General features: G+C 38.4%; 2 protein-coding genes across 5 annotated transcripts in view; both read left to right on the top strand.

Moving 5' to 3' along the window:
• Positions 1-17,687, top strand: part of LOC129766399 (protein FAM107B) — a 205,480-nt gene that overhangs the window by 107,488 nt on the left and 80,305 nt on the right. For all 4 annotated transcript variants that reach the window (XM_055766930.1, XM_055766925.1, XM_055766938.1 and 1 more), the window contains one exon: positions 7,786-7,880. The gene's annotated coding sequence lies outside the window, so the exon portion shown is untranslated. The remainder of the gene's footprint in view (positions 1-7,785; positions 7,881-17,687) is intronic.
• Positions 667-1,514, top strand: LOC129761481 (uncharacterized). Its single transcript, XM_055759202.1, has 2 exons — positions 667-1,089; positions 1,149-1,514. Exons 1-2 carry the CDS (start codon positions 667-669, stop codon positions 1,512-1,514), a joined length of 789 nt encoding a protein of 262 aa, XP_055615177.1.

The following is a 17,687-nucleotide window of genomic DNA, read 5'->3' as shown; positions in this document are numbered from 1 at the left end:
TCGGCGATCCATTTTTACTTATGTAGATAGAAGAAGAGATAGGAGTCCGTTTTTTCACATTAAAATCCATTTCCACTCTCGAACGAAGATCAATTTCGTTACCGCAAACATCAAATGGACTAACAACGCTTGTCAATATGTAATTGTAGAACACATACGAATTGAATTTTTCGAATTTTCCTTCTGAGTTTTCCGAAAATTTTCAATTGTCATGTTTGGTTGAAATATGGGCATTATTTTTATGGGCCCCCTTAGAGGAGGAATGGATGTCGTACCATCATAGAAACATTTCTCGTACCCAAAAACGTTTACATCCCAAATTTGGCTCCATTTGCTTAATTAGTTCTCGAGTTATGCAGAAATTTGGGTTTCATTTATATGGGAGCACCCCCCTTACAACATCCCCACCAGTTGCTAAATTCGGTTGCTAAACTCAATTAGGCAACCCTTCACTATAACTTGGCAACCACACCGGGAGTTGCCATTCTGGTTAGTAAAATAATAACGCACCCCCTGGGTAGCAGCTTGTTCGTGAATTTGGCAGCACAGTAGCAACTCATCGCAAGGTTGCTATTCGCAGTAAACGTCAAAATGTTGTTTTGATTCTCCGTTTTGATAAAGTTGTTTTATGAAATAGTGATTTTTACGTGATAATATTACTTCGAAATGAGTGCATCGAAAAGAGGAAGCAACTGGACGATTCCTGAGGACGAGGCGTTATGCCTAGCATGGTTGAATACATCACAAGACGCAAGTGTTGGCATAAACCAACGGTCGCAAGCCATGTACGACCGTGTTTACGGAAGTTTCCTTGAAATCTGCACGGAAAAATCAGTACCAGGGAACCCAGAACTTCGTGCCCCGAGTGGGATTAATGCTAGGTGGCATCATATAAGCAAAATGGTCAGCAAATTCGTTGGTTGTCTGGCGCAAATTGAAAACCGATGTCCAAGCGGAGCTACGTCGGAAGATTTTATTAAACAAGCTGTTACACTGTTTGCGTTGACGGAGAAATCATTCTTCACGTTAATGCACTGTTACGTGCTACTACAAAATGCTCCGAAGTGGCTGCTGTATCACTGCGTGAAGGTACGCATATCATTTCTGTTGAGATAAACACACATATTTAAAAAAAATGTCTATTTTAGGCACCAGCTACCCAAAAACGAGGACATTCGGAAACTGCTGAGTCGGCCCAAAGTGATACCAGCATGACTAATGCTGAGTCTACATCCACCAGTCGTCCGATCGGACAGAAGGCCGCTAAGGGTCGGAAGATTGTACTTGGATCCGAATATGCTCAAGCTGGTTTAAAAATCGCCAAAGCTGGAAGTGAACTGGCTGCAGCTGCAAAGGAAAGGCTCACCTACAGCAAGCAAAAAGCCCAAGCTTTAAGCAGGATGGCCAATCACACAATCATGTCGATGAATCTTGATGGTTTGAATGAGACTGCTCGTAAATTTTATTTGTTGGAACCACAAAGGGTTCTTGCCGAAACCAGACAGCAAGCCTGAGATGAACTGGAATCGAGCTCGATTCATTCAGATGATGAAGAAGTGCTAGATGTGGGAGTTTTTCTATAACATGGAAAATATATTTGTAATCAGTAAATTCTTGAGTTCGGACAATGTTATCGAAACTTATGTTGTTCAATAAAAATTGAGAAAAAATTAAGCATCATTGAAAAAGGTATCAAACTACTCTTCATCGCCTTTGACACTCCACAAGTGCTCAATCAGATCATTCTGAAGTTGATGATGAAGCCTGGCATTATGCACTTCTTGATACCTATTCAAATACGCTGCAAAATCATCCACAGGTACTTCGTCATTAATGTTTTCATGTACAAAGCTTAGTGTAGGATCATCTCTTTCATCTTCGATTATCATATTATGAAGCATAATGCAGGTACGCATAATGGATTTCAAATCGGCTTTACTCCAAATTCTACCTGGGTTTTTAATAATGGCGAACCGGGCCATCAACACCCCAAAAGCACGCTCAACGTCTTTCCTAGCAGATTCTTGCTTTTCTGCAAAATACTAAAAAAAATAAAAAATAAAACATTAATCTACGGAACAAAAATTTGCTCCATCAAGCTTACCTTCCGTTTTTGACCAACGGGAGGAGGGATCGTTTGCACTAAAGGGTGTGTCACATCAAATTGCATCACGGAAAAAACGCTGTAGAAATTCGCCCAGTAGACCGATCCTTTTGGAAATTTTAGACAGTAAAATAAAAACTATTAAACAACTTTTGGCATTTTCTTTTTATTCATACTTCGAGCCCAAGCCCGTATGCTCGCACCTTCCTCTGTACCCCGTCCATAAGGTTCTGTACAACGTCAGGTTGTAGTTTTTTTTGAACAGAAATCCATTTTCTCTTGAAGTCCGCCTCCGATTTGACAACTTTTGGGTTCTTCCGGAGGGCCTGCTTCATAATCGCCCAATATTTCTCTATTGGGCGAAGCTCCGGCGCGTTGGGCGGGTTCATTTCCTTTGGCACGAAGGTGACCCCGTTGGCTTCGTACCACTCCAACACGTCCTTTGAATAGTGGCACGAAGCGAGATCCAGCTAGAAGATGGTCGGGCCCTCGTGCTGCTTCAATAGTGGTAGTAAGCGCTTCTGTAGGCACTCCTTAAGGTAAACCTGCCCGTTTACGGGACATTGATTTCAAACGACACTGGTGGGGTTTTTCCGTTGTAGATGTTGGAGAAAAGCGAGGATCTATTCATCACAGTTATATCGTTATTGGATCCGGGCATGCCAAAAAAGGCATGCCAGATCCATAGATCATAGGACGCAACTATCTCGAGGATGATCGTTGGTTTCTTCTCTTATATTGTCCCGCCCAGGCAGTAGGACAGTTCTTCCACTGCCAATTACTACAATCAAGGGATCTAAACATGCCCGGAAAACCACGTTCCTCCCCGACACGTAGCAGACGATCCAAATCAGCACGAGTTGGTGACCGCAAATATTCGTCACTATATACTTGATCCACTGTACGGCAGAATTCCAACAGGCACTTTCGAGCCGTGGATTCACTATTCCGAACGTATTCGTCTATTGCATCCGATGGAGATCCATAGGCTAACTGACGAAAGGCAGCCGTGCACTTTTGGAAACCTGTTAATCCCTGTTTTCCAGTGGCATCTGGTCGCTGAATAAAATATTCGTTTCTCTCCTCAACCGCCATTTTAATCCTTAAAAACAACCTGCGACGCATACGGAATCGTCGTCGAAACTGATCATCGGTATATAGCGGAGCCTCGGAAAAATAATCACTGAAGAACCGAGCAGCACCTTCTTTAGCGCGACGGTAAATGTTCGGTCGTTTTCCTGGCCGCGAACCACCCCGGTTCTGTTCAGACGGGCCCTCGGACGGGTATAAATATGGACAGGTCAATGATGTACGAAGCGTAGAAGTTTATCGAAGGAATAATTTCGCTTTCTCTCATTGTTTGTGCGTCCAGTAACTGAAATAGAACAAAAAGAGAAAACGATATAAAAAAGAGTTCAATAGTATTCCCTTCACTTTCCATCATGCATTGGATGTGATTATGGATGTGACTGTCCATTTCAACCCCACAAGTGCAATTATTTCAATAATTTAAATTTACCACTTACGAACAAATTTACTTTTCCGTACATACCTAATATCGCTTAACTCACAAACCGAAATATCAAACATCAGTGAATTAAATTTTGCAATTAAATCACTCAAAATGCTTAATATCTAAGTCGGAAAAATTACATCCATACGCGGAATCACGATTGATTTTCTGTTTTTGTTTCCCTATTCCACTTCCAGTCAGCATTCATTGTCATAGGATGGTTTAAATATTATAGAATAGAAGAATAGAAGGGGTTCCCATCAACTGAAATTTGAAATTCATAATGCAACTATACAAATCAACCACCTGTCCATCATACCCCCACTGTCCGTCTTACCCGCGGTTCCCCTACTAGGATAACCCCACTTGTTATAAATTCAACACTTGGAAAATCTGTACCCATCTATACTTTTGGGCAAAAATCTGTAATCTGTAGCGCACAGAATCTGTACCGAGAAAATCGGAAAAAAAATGGTTTACATTCAAAGTTCGGAAGCAACCTAGAAAACATATTTATACAAATTGAAAACCACAATTGCTCGATGAATATTTCATATGCCTAGCAGCGGCAATTTGCATGCCAAACTTCAGTTGCTGTTGTGTGAAACAGAAGTAGTGAACCATTTGGTTTAACTTCAACTAGCTTTGTCTCCGTATTGCGTTGGGATGTATGCCCTCAACGCATACCATGAGTCTCGAGGTTTTGGCAGGCGTACTCCCACTAAAAGATCGCTTCAATTTATTATCTCTTCGGTTCCTCATCCGGTGTAAGGTTATGAATCCATTGGTGATCGGAAATTTTGAGCAATTGATCGAGCTAAATTTTCATTCTGGATTCATGAGTTCATATCATGAATTCACCTCTATGCAGGTTGTTCCTTCTTCGTATATTCCCAACCGTGTTTGTTTTCCTGACTACATCAATTCCTCTGTACATTTCGATCTGTTCATGAAGGAGAAAATCCATGAAAATCCAGATTATCTTAGATTGGGGTTCGTTCCTACAATCTTCAATGCAAAGTATGGGCGTATCAATTGTGATAATATATACTTTACTGATGGGTCCTCTATGAATGAGTCCACAGGATTTGGAGTGTTCAACGTATTTTTTAGCACCTCACACAGTCTTCAGAATCCTTGCTCGGTATATATTGCTGAATTGGCAGCGATATACTGGGCGCTGGACAGCGTCGCCTCACGACCTGTTGAACACTATTACATTGTAACGGATAGTCTTAGCTCTGTCGAAGCTATCCGTTCAGTGAGGCCGGAAAAGCACTCGCCGTACTTCCTTGAGAGAATACGAGAAATTTTGAGTGCTTTATCCAGACGCTGTTATGTCATTACCTTTGTCTGGGTCCCTTCACATTGCTCAATTCCGGATAATGAGAGGGCTGACCCGTGGCCGAGTGGTTAGCGTCATAACTAACATGCCGGGTGTTCGGGTTCGATTCCCGTTCTGGTCGGGGGAATTTTTCGTCAAAGAAATTTTCTCCGACTTGCACTGTGATCACGCGTATTCTAGAGCTTGCCACTCAGAATGCATTCAAGGCGTGTTATTTGGCATAGAAATCTTAACTAAGTACTAATAAAAATGACGCAAGTAATACTACGTTGAGACGGCGAAGTTCCTCTAGGAACGTTAGTGCCATTGAAGAAGAAGAAGAAGAAGAAGAGAGGGCTGACTCATTGGCAAAGGTAGGTGCAATTGAAAGCGATATATATCAGCGCCAAATCGCCTTCAATGAATTTTATTCTTTAGTTCGCAAAAATACCATCGCTAACTGGCAACGCAAGTGGAATGAAGATGAATTGGGCCGGTGGTTTCACTCGATTATCCCAAAGGTTAGCCTCAAACCGTGGTTCAAAAGTCTGGACTTGAGTCGGGACTTTATTCGCACCTTCTCCCGACTCATGTCCAATCACTGTTCGTTAGATGCACTACTCTTCCGTTTCAATCTTGCCAGCAGCAATCTCTGCGTTTGTGGCCAAGGTTATCACGACATCGAGCACGTTGTTTGGTCGTGCGAGGTGTATCTGGTCGCCAGATCGAATTTAGAAAACTCCCTTCGGGCCCGAGGAAGACAGCCCAATGTGCCGGTGAGAGATGTGTTGGCTCGGTTAGACCTTGATTACATGTCCCATATATATGTTTTCCTTAAAGCTATAGATCTTCGTGTGTGATTGTCCCTACATCCTTATACCCTCCTTTCCTTCCTTTGCGGGTAATTCGTCCCCTTGCTATAAATAGTAGAATAAGTTGAAATGCAAATAAACTATAGATATACGAATAGATTTAAAAATTGAGTGCTCATCAACATTGTTACAATTTCCTTATATCCCATCCTTCTCCTAAAAATATGTCACCCTTCTAAACTCGAGTACACCGCGAGTAATCGGTTTTCCACCTTACTAACCATAGATGTAAGAAAATTTTATATATATATATAGTTTTAAAAATATATTTAAGAATTCGGCTCCTTTAAACTTAAGTAACTGAGCCTGTAAAAATAAACGAATTAATAAAAAAAAAAACTTCAACTACGAGTATCAACATCTTGCATGTGCCAACCAGCCATTAAGAAGCATTTAGCGCAGCTTGTTTACATCCATTCAATGTACCCTTCCACAATTTGGTGTTATGAGAAATTTCGTCGTTACACAAACACCACCCTGGCATGTAATTAACGAATGAGCACGCCAGAGCCAATTCTTTCGCGTGGGAGGCAAAAGCCCCGCAGGGGCTTATGCTGAAAAGAGCCTACACATAGCGAACACTAAATCAAGGTCTCATTTGCACTATTTTCTCTGCTCATCTCTCGACGACACTCGACATGAAATGTACAGTTTTTTTTTTCATCCACTGCACGTCGACATCATTATTCTGCTGGAGCCTCGGAGTGTGACACCGGTGTCATAATTGGGCCTCCCCAGTGTTAATTTACAAGTACAGAGAGTGCAACGTGTGTGTGTGTGTTCCAACTCAGCTATCACACCATCTGCGGATATAGTTATGTCTTTGGTACGGGCCACGTAAGCCTCCATCGAACATTTCCTGCTTTCCGCAAACACAAAATATCAATTTTTCATAACCATGTGGACGCACCCAGCGCTCGAAGCGGGCGGGCCATACCCTGGGCTGGCGCGGAATTCCTGATTAACAATCAAGATTCGCGACACGACGCTCTGCGTGCTGCGCGCTTGTGGGTGGCGGCATCCATTGCTCAGCGAAAATAATAAAAAAAAAACAACCGACACAATTTCTTCACGCCTTTGGGGCAATAGGGTAACGTTTTAGTACACGAACAACACCTAATTAACACCCCCGGCAACATGCCGATGTTAATTTCGGCATCAAACATAGATTGTGCGTTTGTTTGTTGCCGTTTGTTCCTTCCATCATCAACCTCGAGATACGATAGGTGTTGGTAATCGATTTGGAGCAACGATTTCGTTGATTTGCAAATTGCGTTTGATGATGAGAGAAAAAAAACAGTGCGTTTCGCGATGCTATTTCTATGCATCGCGGCGTTGACTGTTAATTCAGTGGAGCATACAATTGATACCGGTGTATCAGAAGCATGGCATGGGCGGCGTCGTTTGTTCAATCAATCACCATTAATTGAGCTATTAACCGTGTGAAAAAAAAAACGCATCGATGTGCTGTGCAATGATGCGTTCGATGGATTTGGTCATAAATTTTGTTGCAAACATAACGTGGCAAAAACTAAACAGACTTAAAAAATCAACCTTTTTAGCCTATAATATTCCATGAAATGTCATTCATTGTATTTTTTATTCCAAGCTGGTCCGAAAGCCCGTCACAAATCAATAAGTGTATCTAAGTTTTCAATAACTACTTTTATTCTCGATAAAATATTTAAAATGAAAATAATTGGGTAATGAGACACTTAAACCACTAAGTGTTGTCACAGTGACAACTAAATGCGTAAATAAACTTCTGGTTTCATATTCCTCTTATCTGTCCTTTGTTTCCAAAATAAGTAATCGTAAACGGTGATAGCAGGTCATATCGTTTACAATCTGTTCCTATTTCTATTTGTTTATTTCGGTTATCATATGTTTCCGTATGTCTCACTGATATGCATACTTGTACAGATAGAACTCGGAAATCTAATCAAACTCTTTGTTCTGTCTATTCTTTCAGATTTCCTTCAGCATCTTTGAACTGCTGATAAGACGACGACAGGCCCAGAGAGAGGGCACAAACCAGCGTTCGGCGTCAAGCGCTGTTGACCAGTGGTAAGTGGAGTTCATTTTTTCCAACAACGAATTGTAAGTCTTAGTATAACAGCGCGTTTATCGTTTCGACGATTCCAGAGTGGGAACTTGAACTAGTCGAAAATTCAACCGAGTCACGAAGGGCAGTCTCTACGCATACGCGCTGCTCACGCACATACTTGACACCGATAAGAGGGCGTGCACGCGTCCGTTGTTTCGTTTCCGTTATTGATGGTGGTATCCCTAATGGGGAAAATATTCCGATATTGGTTTATCTGGACGACGCACACGTTCTCAAGTGTATGCCCCTATACACCCTAACTCGTACAGCTGTACCCAAAGCGTGATCTCCTGGAGGGCATTTCCACTTCCCATTAAGGTGAAGGTGGAAGCTAGCCACAAATGGCTGCCACAATGGCGCTCATTTCTTTCATCTCCCTCCCTCACCCCTCGCCCGAAAATCAGAAATTTTGTGAAACAGTGTGAAGAAAATGATCGTTTTCCTATCAAGTAATATCAACCAAACTATAATCGATTACTCACAAGATATTAAATTTTCATCTGCTGTCGCACTGTATAGTGAAAAACGTCGGAAAACTCGAGCTAGTGCTCTGAAAGTTAAATTTCCATTATTCAATCTTCGGCAATGGTTTTGTTTGTATTGGTGAAAGCATGGTTATTTTTTCGACACTGATGCCAGACAACATCATCGAAACAGCTATAAAAACCACTCAATAAAATGTTATTCCGGAGTCATAGCGTCCCATGTCATGAAAATCAATAGAATAAAATTGTGTTGATATCAATACAATTATTATTTTTACGTTTAATGGGTCTATAATGTAAGTTTTAGCAACTTTAACATTGGGTAAGAAAATTGTATTGCAGAGCTCGGAACACTGCCACGGCTGCTTATGCTTTCAAAACCAGAAAACGGTAAAGTATTACATTCAATCAAAATGCCTCGGCCAACGAAGAGAAGGGCTCTCCAACGTGAATATGTGAAAACAATACGATCAACGAAGGAAAATAATAAGGAATTATCAACATCGAATTACTGTACGGAAGAACTTGTTAAAACCAAAAGAGCCCCATTTCGCATGTGTTATAAATTTGCTCATGTTACGCTCGCGTATGATCAGAATTTTACTTCATATGCAAATACACCTTCTATATATATTTAAATTTGCAATTTTTCATCGGAACATATCGTTCATACATTTTACTTTAGTATTGAATTGTTATTTTTTTTCAAATGTATTCAAAAACTCGTGTCAATGAAGCACCACACAGTCTGATAAGGGAATTGATCTATTTACGTGTGCTTTCCTCTTCTCTAACAAACACTATTACCCCATTTTTACACGTGGGTTTACCTATACTACTACAATGGCTAGCTTCCACCTTCACCTTAAGGTGAAGGTGGAAGCTAGCCACAAATGGCTGCCACAATGACGCTCATTTCTTTCATCTCCCTCCCTCACCCCTCGCCCGAAAATCAGAAATTTTGTGGAACAGTGTGAAGAAAATGATCGTTTGCGCACACTTCCCACCAAGTAGTATTAACCAAAATCTAATCGATTACTCACCAAATATTACATTTTCATCTGCCGTCGCAATGTAGGGGAGTCGGGGGTAAGACGGACAGTGGGGGTTTAATGGACAGGTGGTTGATTTGTATAGTCGCATTATGAATTTAAAATTTCTGTTGATGGGAAACCCTTCTACATGCTATTCTATAATATTTAAATCATCATATGACAATGAATACTGATCAAAAGTGGAATAGAGAAACAAAAACCGAAAATCGAACATGATTCCGCGTGTGGATGTAACTTTTGCGGCTTCGATATTAAGCATTTCGAGTGGTTTATTTGCAAAATTGAATTCGCTGATGGTTATATTTTGGTTTGTGAGTTGACAGAGAAGCAATATTAGGTATGTACGGAAAAGTAAATTCATTCGTAATTGGTAAATTTAAATTATTGAAATAATAGGTTGAATGGACAGTCACTTTCATAATCCCATCCAATGCATGATGGAAAGGGAAGGGAAGAAAATTGAACTCTTTTTTCCATTGCTTTCTCTTTTTGTTCTATTTCTGTTACTGGACGCACAAACACTGAAAGAGAGTGAAATTATTCCTCTCGCGAGCGATAAACCTCTACGCTTCGTATATTATGAACCTGTCCATATCCCCCCCACTACATGTCCATTCTATTCGCACCGATAAAAATGTTCCACTTTTCGGCTTGTTTTATTTTCAGTAAAAAACATGGAAAAACATATTTTTATAAAACATTTGGCCAGTTATTTCGAAAACCAGTATATTGAACTGTAAGAAACTGCTTTTAAAATTTTGAAAACATGAGTTTCCAAAGATCTTCTTCTTCTTGAATGGCGCTAACGTTCGCTGTGGAACTTTTGCCGTCTCAACGAATGCATTAACTAGCGTCATTTATTAATACTTAGTTGAGATTCCTTAAGCCAAATAACACGCCTTGAATGTATTCCGAGGGGCAAGCTCTTGAATACGTGTGACCACAGTGCAAGTCAAAGGAAATTTCTTTGACGAAAAATCCTCTGGCCAGGACGGAAATCGAACCCGAACACCCGGCATGATAATGTGCGACGCTAACCATTCGGCCACGGGTGCACTATGCTTCCAAAGATACTCCCATATAGCGGAAAACGTCGTAAAACTCGAGCTATTGCTCTGAAAGTAAACTTTTCATTTTTCAATTTTCTGCAATGGTTTTGTTTGTATTGGTGAAAACATCTTTATTTTTTCGACACTGATACCAGACAACGGGCCTGATCACGAACATCACTGTCACAAACGCTTTCACGTCACTTACACTTCACTTAATCTTTTTGTGTCTATGTCACGGACAGTTGCGTGTAAAAATAAACTCCGTGAAGTGAAAGAGTTCATTCACGTTTATAAGAGACATGTGAGTTGCATGATTCCGGGCGTTTGAACGTTATTTTTTTTTCCAAAATATATATTTTTATCAAGGCTCATATGGCGTTAGCCTGACGGGGCCGGAGTTCAATATTTTGACAGTTTTTCTTATTATCTATGTTAGTAATATGTAACCGATTACTCGCGGTCGGCTCGAGGTTAGTATTACAAGTGTTCTCGTAATTGGGATGTTGCTGTCTCCAATGCTCTGTACGTGTGCCCGACACGGGATACTTCCTATTGGGATGCAGCTGACCATTAATCAGCAACGCCCCCCTAGTATGTACCCCATATCTAGCGTGGTGCGTCTTCTCGACTCGAGGAATCCAGGATAGAATGGTCACTAGCCGGCGCAATCATCAGCTCGTGTAGAGTTGTCATGAGCGGTACAACCTTTGGCTCTTGTTGAATCATCAGTGGACTGCACAACCTTTGGCCCGTGTATCTGTAAAGAGTGTGTGTATGTATTGCCGCGACTAAGTAAAAGTTTATAGATCGGATAGGAGGGATATGAAACAGGGACACAACGAAGGAAACATCATTAAACGTTGACATCGGCGTTTCTGAGGAACAGGTATAGATGAAGCAGAAGATCAGGATCACGGCTAACTAAGTTATCCCGGACGGGGATATCCGATTGTCTGCCTTGTGCTCTCAGTGCTCTAGAGAGCTGAGAGCGAGCAGCATGGAACCGGATACACGACCAGCCAACATGCTCGATGTCGTGGTAGCCACGTTATGTCGGTTGCATAATTTCGGACGTTTGAACGTTATGTAGGTAAAACAAATAAGTGTATGAGATAGTTAGAGGCGAATGAACTACAAAGTTTAAAGCCTCTTAAAAACAAAGAAGAAGAAGAAGTGTATGAGATAATATGCCATTTAATTGAACGTATGTTTTAGAATGATAAGTTTGCGATTATACCTCGATGATTTCAATGCCAACTATTCGGACTCATTCCATGAATCATTTGCTTGGTGCGTTAATTTGCTGAATCAAACGCTGGTTCAAAGATGAGGAGGAATAGTTGCTCTTGAATAATGTAGTTGCTGAACATATGGGAATGCAATTTTATTTCCTCTTTCTATAAATTACTCTAGAGATAAAGCATGACTATCATGAGTTTAATAATCGATATCTTGCACACTATTGTACTCAGCTCTGTCTTACTCGTTTGAATAGTGAGAAGTATTTAGTATAGGTCAACGGTAAAATAATTTTTTTAAGAACCGTTTCTACAATTTTGATGAATAATAATATCTTCTATATCTCAAAATAAACCCGAATTTATCCATCTCATGATCAGTATAATCTGGGCTACTCTCATATGGAATTCTGAAGTTTAATCCTCTTATCCTTCCCATTCCTGGTAATTTGATATACGGGACATGCGGTTTGATATAATTATTTAAACAGAAACTGGTCAGTAGCGTCGGTCACAAGCATAATTTTCATATGAAACATCTGACGAGTTTCAAGGAATTTGCCAAAAGCAGAAAATGATTCAGATTTTCTTTAGACGGATATCTAAATTATGGAAAAGGAACTAGAGAATAATTTAAAAATTATTAATTTAAAAGCATTGCAATGATAGATTTACTTTTTCCTTATTTGAAACTTAAATATTCTTTCATTCAAAGTATGTCTTCAGAACAATATCGTTGAAAATATCTATTACGTAAAAACAAAAGATCAATGGCCCTATTCGATGTAACTATCGTCCTGATTCGGGTCTTGTCCACCAATTGGGGTTGCAACTCTCTGTTAGTCTATTCCATAAAATAGAAACAAAAAAATTCTATTCAATTAGGAGAATCGAAATTAGACCTTTCGCCATGTTTCAATCGGTCTAAGGGAGCTACATTTTTAGTCCCCAATTACATCCCATAGTGCATTCATCGAATCCTAATAAACAAATTCACGTCCTCTGGATACGTCAGGATTTCGTTCTAAAAATGCCACCAAGCGGATAAATTGCTGTTTTTTTTATCTTTTCTTTCTTAAAAAGCAAGACAAAACAAATATACTTGTTTTTCCCCGTGACGTGACAGTATCGTGATATTCATAATAACACCGAGTTCATCAAAGTTGTCACGACGGATGAACTCTTCTGGATTCTACACACACGATGACAGCCGTAATAAGGTTGTATACGATTCACTTCGTTTTCACCTTGAAGTGACGTTCGTGATCAGGCCAAACATCATTGAAACAGATATAAAAACCATTCAATAAAATTTTATTCCTGAGTCATAGCGTTCATGACATGACAATCAATAAAATAAAATTGTGTTGATATCAATACAATTATTATTTTTACGTTTAATTACTCTACAATGTAAGTTTTAGCAACTTACCCATGATTGGGTAAGAAAATTGTATTGCAGAGCTCGGAACACTGCCACGGCTGCCTATGCTTTCAAAAACAGTAAACGGAAAAGTATTGCATTCAATCAAAATGCCTCGGCCAACGAAGAGAAGGGTTAAGGCTCTCCAACGTGAATATGTGAAAACAATACGATCAACGAAGGAAAATATTAAGGAATTATCAACATCGAGTTACTGTGCGGAAGAACTTGTTGATAACAAAAGAGCCCCAATTCGCTTGTGTTACAAATTTGCTCATGTTACGCTCGCGTATGATCAGAATTTTACTTCATATGCAAATGCACCTTCTATATATATTTATATTTGCAATTGTCCATCGGAACAAATCGTTCATACATTTTACTTTAGTATTGAATTGTTATTTTTTTCAAATGTATTCAAAGACTCGTGTCAAGGAAGCACCACACAGTCTGATAAGTGAGTTAATCTATTTACGTGTGCTTTGCTCTTTTCTCACAAACATTATTACCCCATTTTTACACGTGGGTTTACCTATACTACTACAATGGCTAGCTTCCACCTTCACCTTAAAGTCAGAAAGTCATATTTTTTTCTGAATTCACGGAATTTTTCGTGTTTTTTTTGCAATCCATCGGATGAAAAGTCCTATGTTGCGTAAATAAACAAACCGATGAAATACCGATGTTTGAAATTGATTTAACTATGACTGATATCTCCTAAGAATGTGTATTATTGGTGACTTAAAAGAAATCATCTGAATTTTCATTTTTTATCCATTAAATAAAATGTTACACCGGAGAAAAAGCATTTGAAAAACTAAAAGAGCCTGGCCGGGTAAGGGAGCAAAAAGTGCTCCCAAACCAAATCACTAGCTGTATGGCAAATATTGTGCACCCATACCTCGCTATACGGCCGCTCTTTATACGGCATTTTTCCAAATTTCGTATCTAGGCCGTGAAGTGAGGTATGGGTGTATAGGATATTAAATAAGGAATTTTGGCGGTTTTTTTTATCAAACCCTAGGTGGTTTAGCATAGGATCTGTAGTGAAAAACGTACTTTTTCGTTTATTTCACGCCATTCTCAAATGCTTCGAGATAAAAAATTGAAAAAATACTGAATTTATCAAAAATTTAAGTACTAAGAAAAATATTGAAATTTTGATTTTTTTTTGGGATTTAGAGATTCGGTACTACTCTAATTCATATTTTAATGGCTTTTCTAGATATTTGTGATTTTTTCAGATTTTTTTCAGTGTTGTGCGGCACAAAAAAATTTTTTTTTATATTTCCAAAGGGTCTGGCTAGGTAAGTGGGTAAAAAGTGCCCACAAATCACATCACCAGTTGTATGGAAAATATTGTATGGGGTACTAAATAAAACATTTTGTCAGTAGTACCAAATATTTGAGTTCTTATATGGATACACCATAGGATCTAATGGAGAAAAATGCACCTTTTGGTTTTTTTCACGCCTTTCTCAATAGCTTTGAGACAATAATAAGAAAAACATATTGGAAGTACATCTTACTAAGGTGTATCGATAAATATCTTCAAACATTTTTTCATCAAAAAATCTAAGAATAAAAAAAAATACGCGGTACAAAAAAAAATTGATATATTTTCTGGCATTTCGAAATTTTGAAAAAAATATATAACTTTTAGACCCTCTTCTGATCTAATTTTTATTGAAATGCGTTCGCATGTGTCTTTTTTTCTACATGTAGCGTAATTTCTTCCTGAATTTTTAAGTGCATTGCGAAACACAAAAATAATTTTCTTCATCGTCTGCGTTATTATTTTTATTTTCTTGAAATTGATTATTATATTGTATTCGTGGTTTTCAATTGTAACATTAAAATAAAAAAAATAATAATAATTTGTATTTTTTTAAGTGTTCTTCTCATTAATCCGAATAATCTATTTCACTTTCTATTTTCCTATGAATTTGGTAAATCATCTAAATCCAATTTGAAGACAATCTCATATATTTCAAGATATGAGAAAAAAATCTTTGTTTAGCTCAATGCTCTAAATATACCGACAAAATTTAGACAAACAAGTAAAATTTAAATAAATATAAATGGGTCTCTAAATTCAAAACAAATTAAAAATTCCCAAAGGCCAAAAAAAAAGATTTTTTATGAAAAAATTGTTTGAAAATATTGATGGATACACCTTAGCAAGATGCACTCTCAGTGTTTTTTTTTTCATATTTTTTGTCTCAAAGCTATTAAAAATGGCGTGAAATATACAAAAAAAATTTTTTTTGAACCGCGCAACACTGAAAAAAATCTGAAAAAACCACACATATCTAGCAAAGCCGTAGGAACACATTCAAATATGCATTAGAATAGTACTGAATCTCTAAATCCCAAAAAATGTTTTCAAAATTTCAATATTTTGAGTACTTCTTTTTTTGATAAAAAAAAATTGAGCATTTGAGGATGGCGTGAGATAAACGAAAAAGTACGTTTTCCCTATAGATCCTATGCTAAACCACATAGGGGTCCAAAAACCGCCAAAAATTTCTTATTTAATACCTTATACAATGTTTACCATACAGCTGGTGATTTGGTTTGGGGGCACTTTTTACTCGCTTACCCTGCCAGGCCCTTTGATACAAAAAAAAGGTCATTCTAAAATGGCTGATTTTTGACGTGGGACTACGTCTAACTGGAGTATATGGGGGTGAAATGAAAACCTAAACACAGAACATGCAGGGAAAAATGAATGAAAAAATGAATGTTTGCATCAATTGATAGGAAATATTTCTACGTGTCTATTGAAATTAATAAAATGTTATTTTTCATGAGATAAACAATTGAATAACTATAAAATGTCAAGCGTTATCTAAACGCAATAACTGCCAAGTTTTGATTGGCCCGATTCACGGTTTCCCCAACACAGACTTCAAAATCAATGTACCTGTGGGAATCCGCGTTGCAAATATACATGCAAGTCGGGGGTACTTTTGTTCCCACCGAGCTGTGTTTCCCTAACACGGACTGCAAAATCAATGTACCTGGGGGAATCCTCCTTTGCAAATACATACAAGTAGGGGGTATTTTCGTTCACACCAAAATGTGTTTCCCTAACACGGACTTCAAAATCAATGTGCCTGTGGCAATCCGCTTTGCAAATATATGCAAGCTGCGAGTACTTTTACACTCGGAAAATCAGATACTAGTGGTGAATGAGCTTTCGCTGTTCGAGAACTACGTAAACATGAGAGATGTAATAATTGCAGAGGGAAATGTTAAATACAATGATCGATTGACAATTCTTCCGTTCACATATTTTGGTAGTCCTAGGCATTATATCTAACGTAAAAGGACGTTCATCAAATTTGCTTGTAACGCAGAACATAATCTATTACAATGCATGAATTGATCTTACATGGCAACTGTTCAAACTTTTTACTTACAAAGCAAATAGGCTGAATTCAATTGAATTCAGAAATTGTTCCATTCAATCGATAATTAAATCAATACAATACAAACGCTTACTAAGGCAACGGTAGTCCCACGTAAACGTTGCGGTTATATCATAGATATAACCCACTAATTTTTTTTTCAAGAACGACAACATACTTGTCTTCCCTTTTATTCGAGACGCTTTGGAAAACTTGTATAAATGTGTTTAGGTAGTGTTGAATTATAGAAGCTTTAAATTTATTAAAAAATTTGTATTTTGTTCTGTCAATTTGTGTACTTTCCCGAACCGAGCTGTCAATAACGGGCAACTTATCGACGAGCAACGAAGGGGAAATCGTAAGATTTAAAGTCTCCGTGAACAAAGGAAAAGAAGAAGAACTTTCATTCGTTTCAACATCGTTGCTGGGCGAGCTGGTGAACGGTGAGGGATCGAATGCTCAAGTCAATGTGGGTGGGAGAGTAATACGAGGAAAAAGTAAAGTTGTATTCAATGTATCAATGCATTGAACTAACGCTATGGTGAAGCAGGTGTTAAGGTTGTGCACCAAAAAATTATTTGGGGAATACCAAGTTGTTCAATAAGTTATAATAAGTTATTAATTTATTTGGGCCAATTGCAAAACTCCCTTCAACTAGGATTTCATTTGCGCTAATCTTGATCATAATGAAGCAGTGCTACTCTTTTCGAGGCTGTTGAGATTAACAGAAACAGTTTATTTCGTTTATTTAGTCTCCAAGAATGTAAATGTCGGTCTGGAATTTTGTATGTGATTTGGTTTCGCTTGCCAATAGCAAAACTTTCCTCACTAAGGATGATAACTGCGCTTATCTTGAGCATGTATTGTTCTGCGAGGACAAGAATGAATCATGAAATGATTTTACAATAAAAAAAATATTTCAGGGCGACTAAACTGGTAGAATGGTTATTTATAAAATTTCGTAGCATTATAAAATAATATTCGCAGCTATAAACAAGCGACTTGAATTAAACTACAGCGTAGTTCTACGACAACACGGTCGTGTCTTTGGCACAACCTCCTATATATATTTTTTTTAATAATTATTTAAATACGTTGATC

Source organism: Toxorhynchites rutilus, chromosome 1 (assembly GCF_029784135.1).
Source record: "Toxorhynchites rutilus septentrionalis strain SRP chromosome 1, ASM2978413v1, whole genome shotgun sequence".
Lineage (NCBI taxonomy): Eukaryota > Metazoa > Arthropoda > Insecta > Diptera > Culicidae > Toxorhynchites > Toxorhynchites rutilus.
The sequence above is the reverse complement of the archived record's forward strand: the minus strand, read 5'-3'. Positions and strand labels throughout refer to the sequence as shown.

What these genes read in the sequence shown, in the direction of transcription:
- LOC129761481 (XM_055759202.1), top strand. Translation starts at nt 667, where the DNA reads ATGAGTGCATCGAAAAGAGGAAGCAACTGGACGATTCCTGAGGACGAG. An exon ending in TGCTGTATCACTGCGTGAAG is followed by an intron (nt 1,090 to 1,148) that starts GTACGCATATCA and finishes TGTCTATTTTAG; the next exon opens with GCACCAGCTACCCAAAAACG.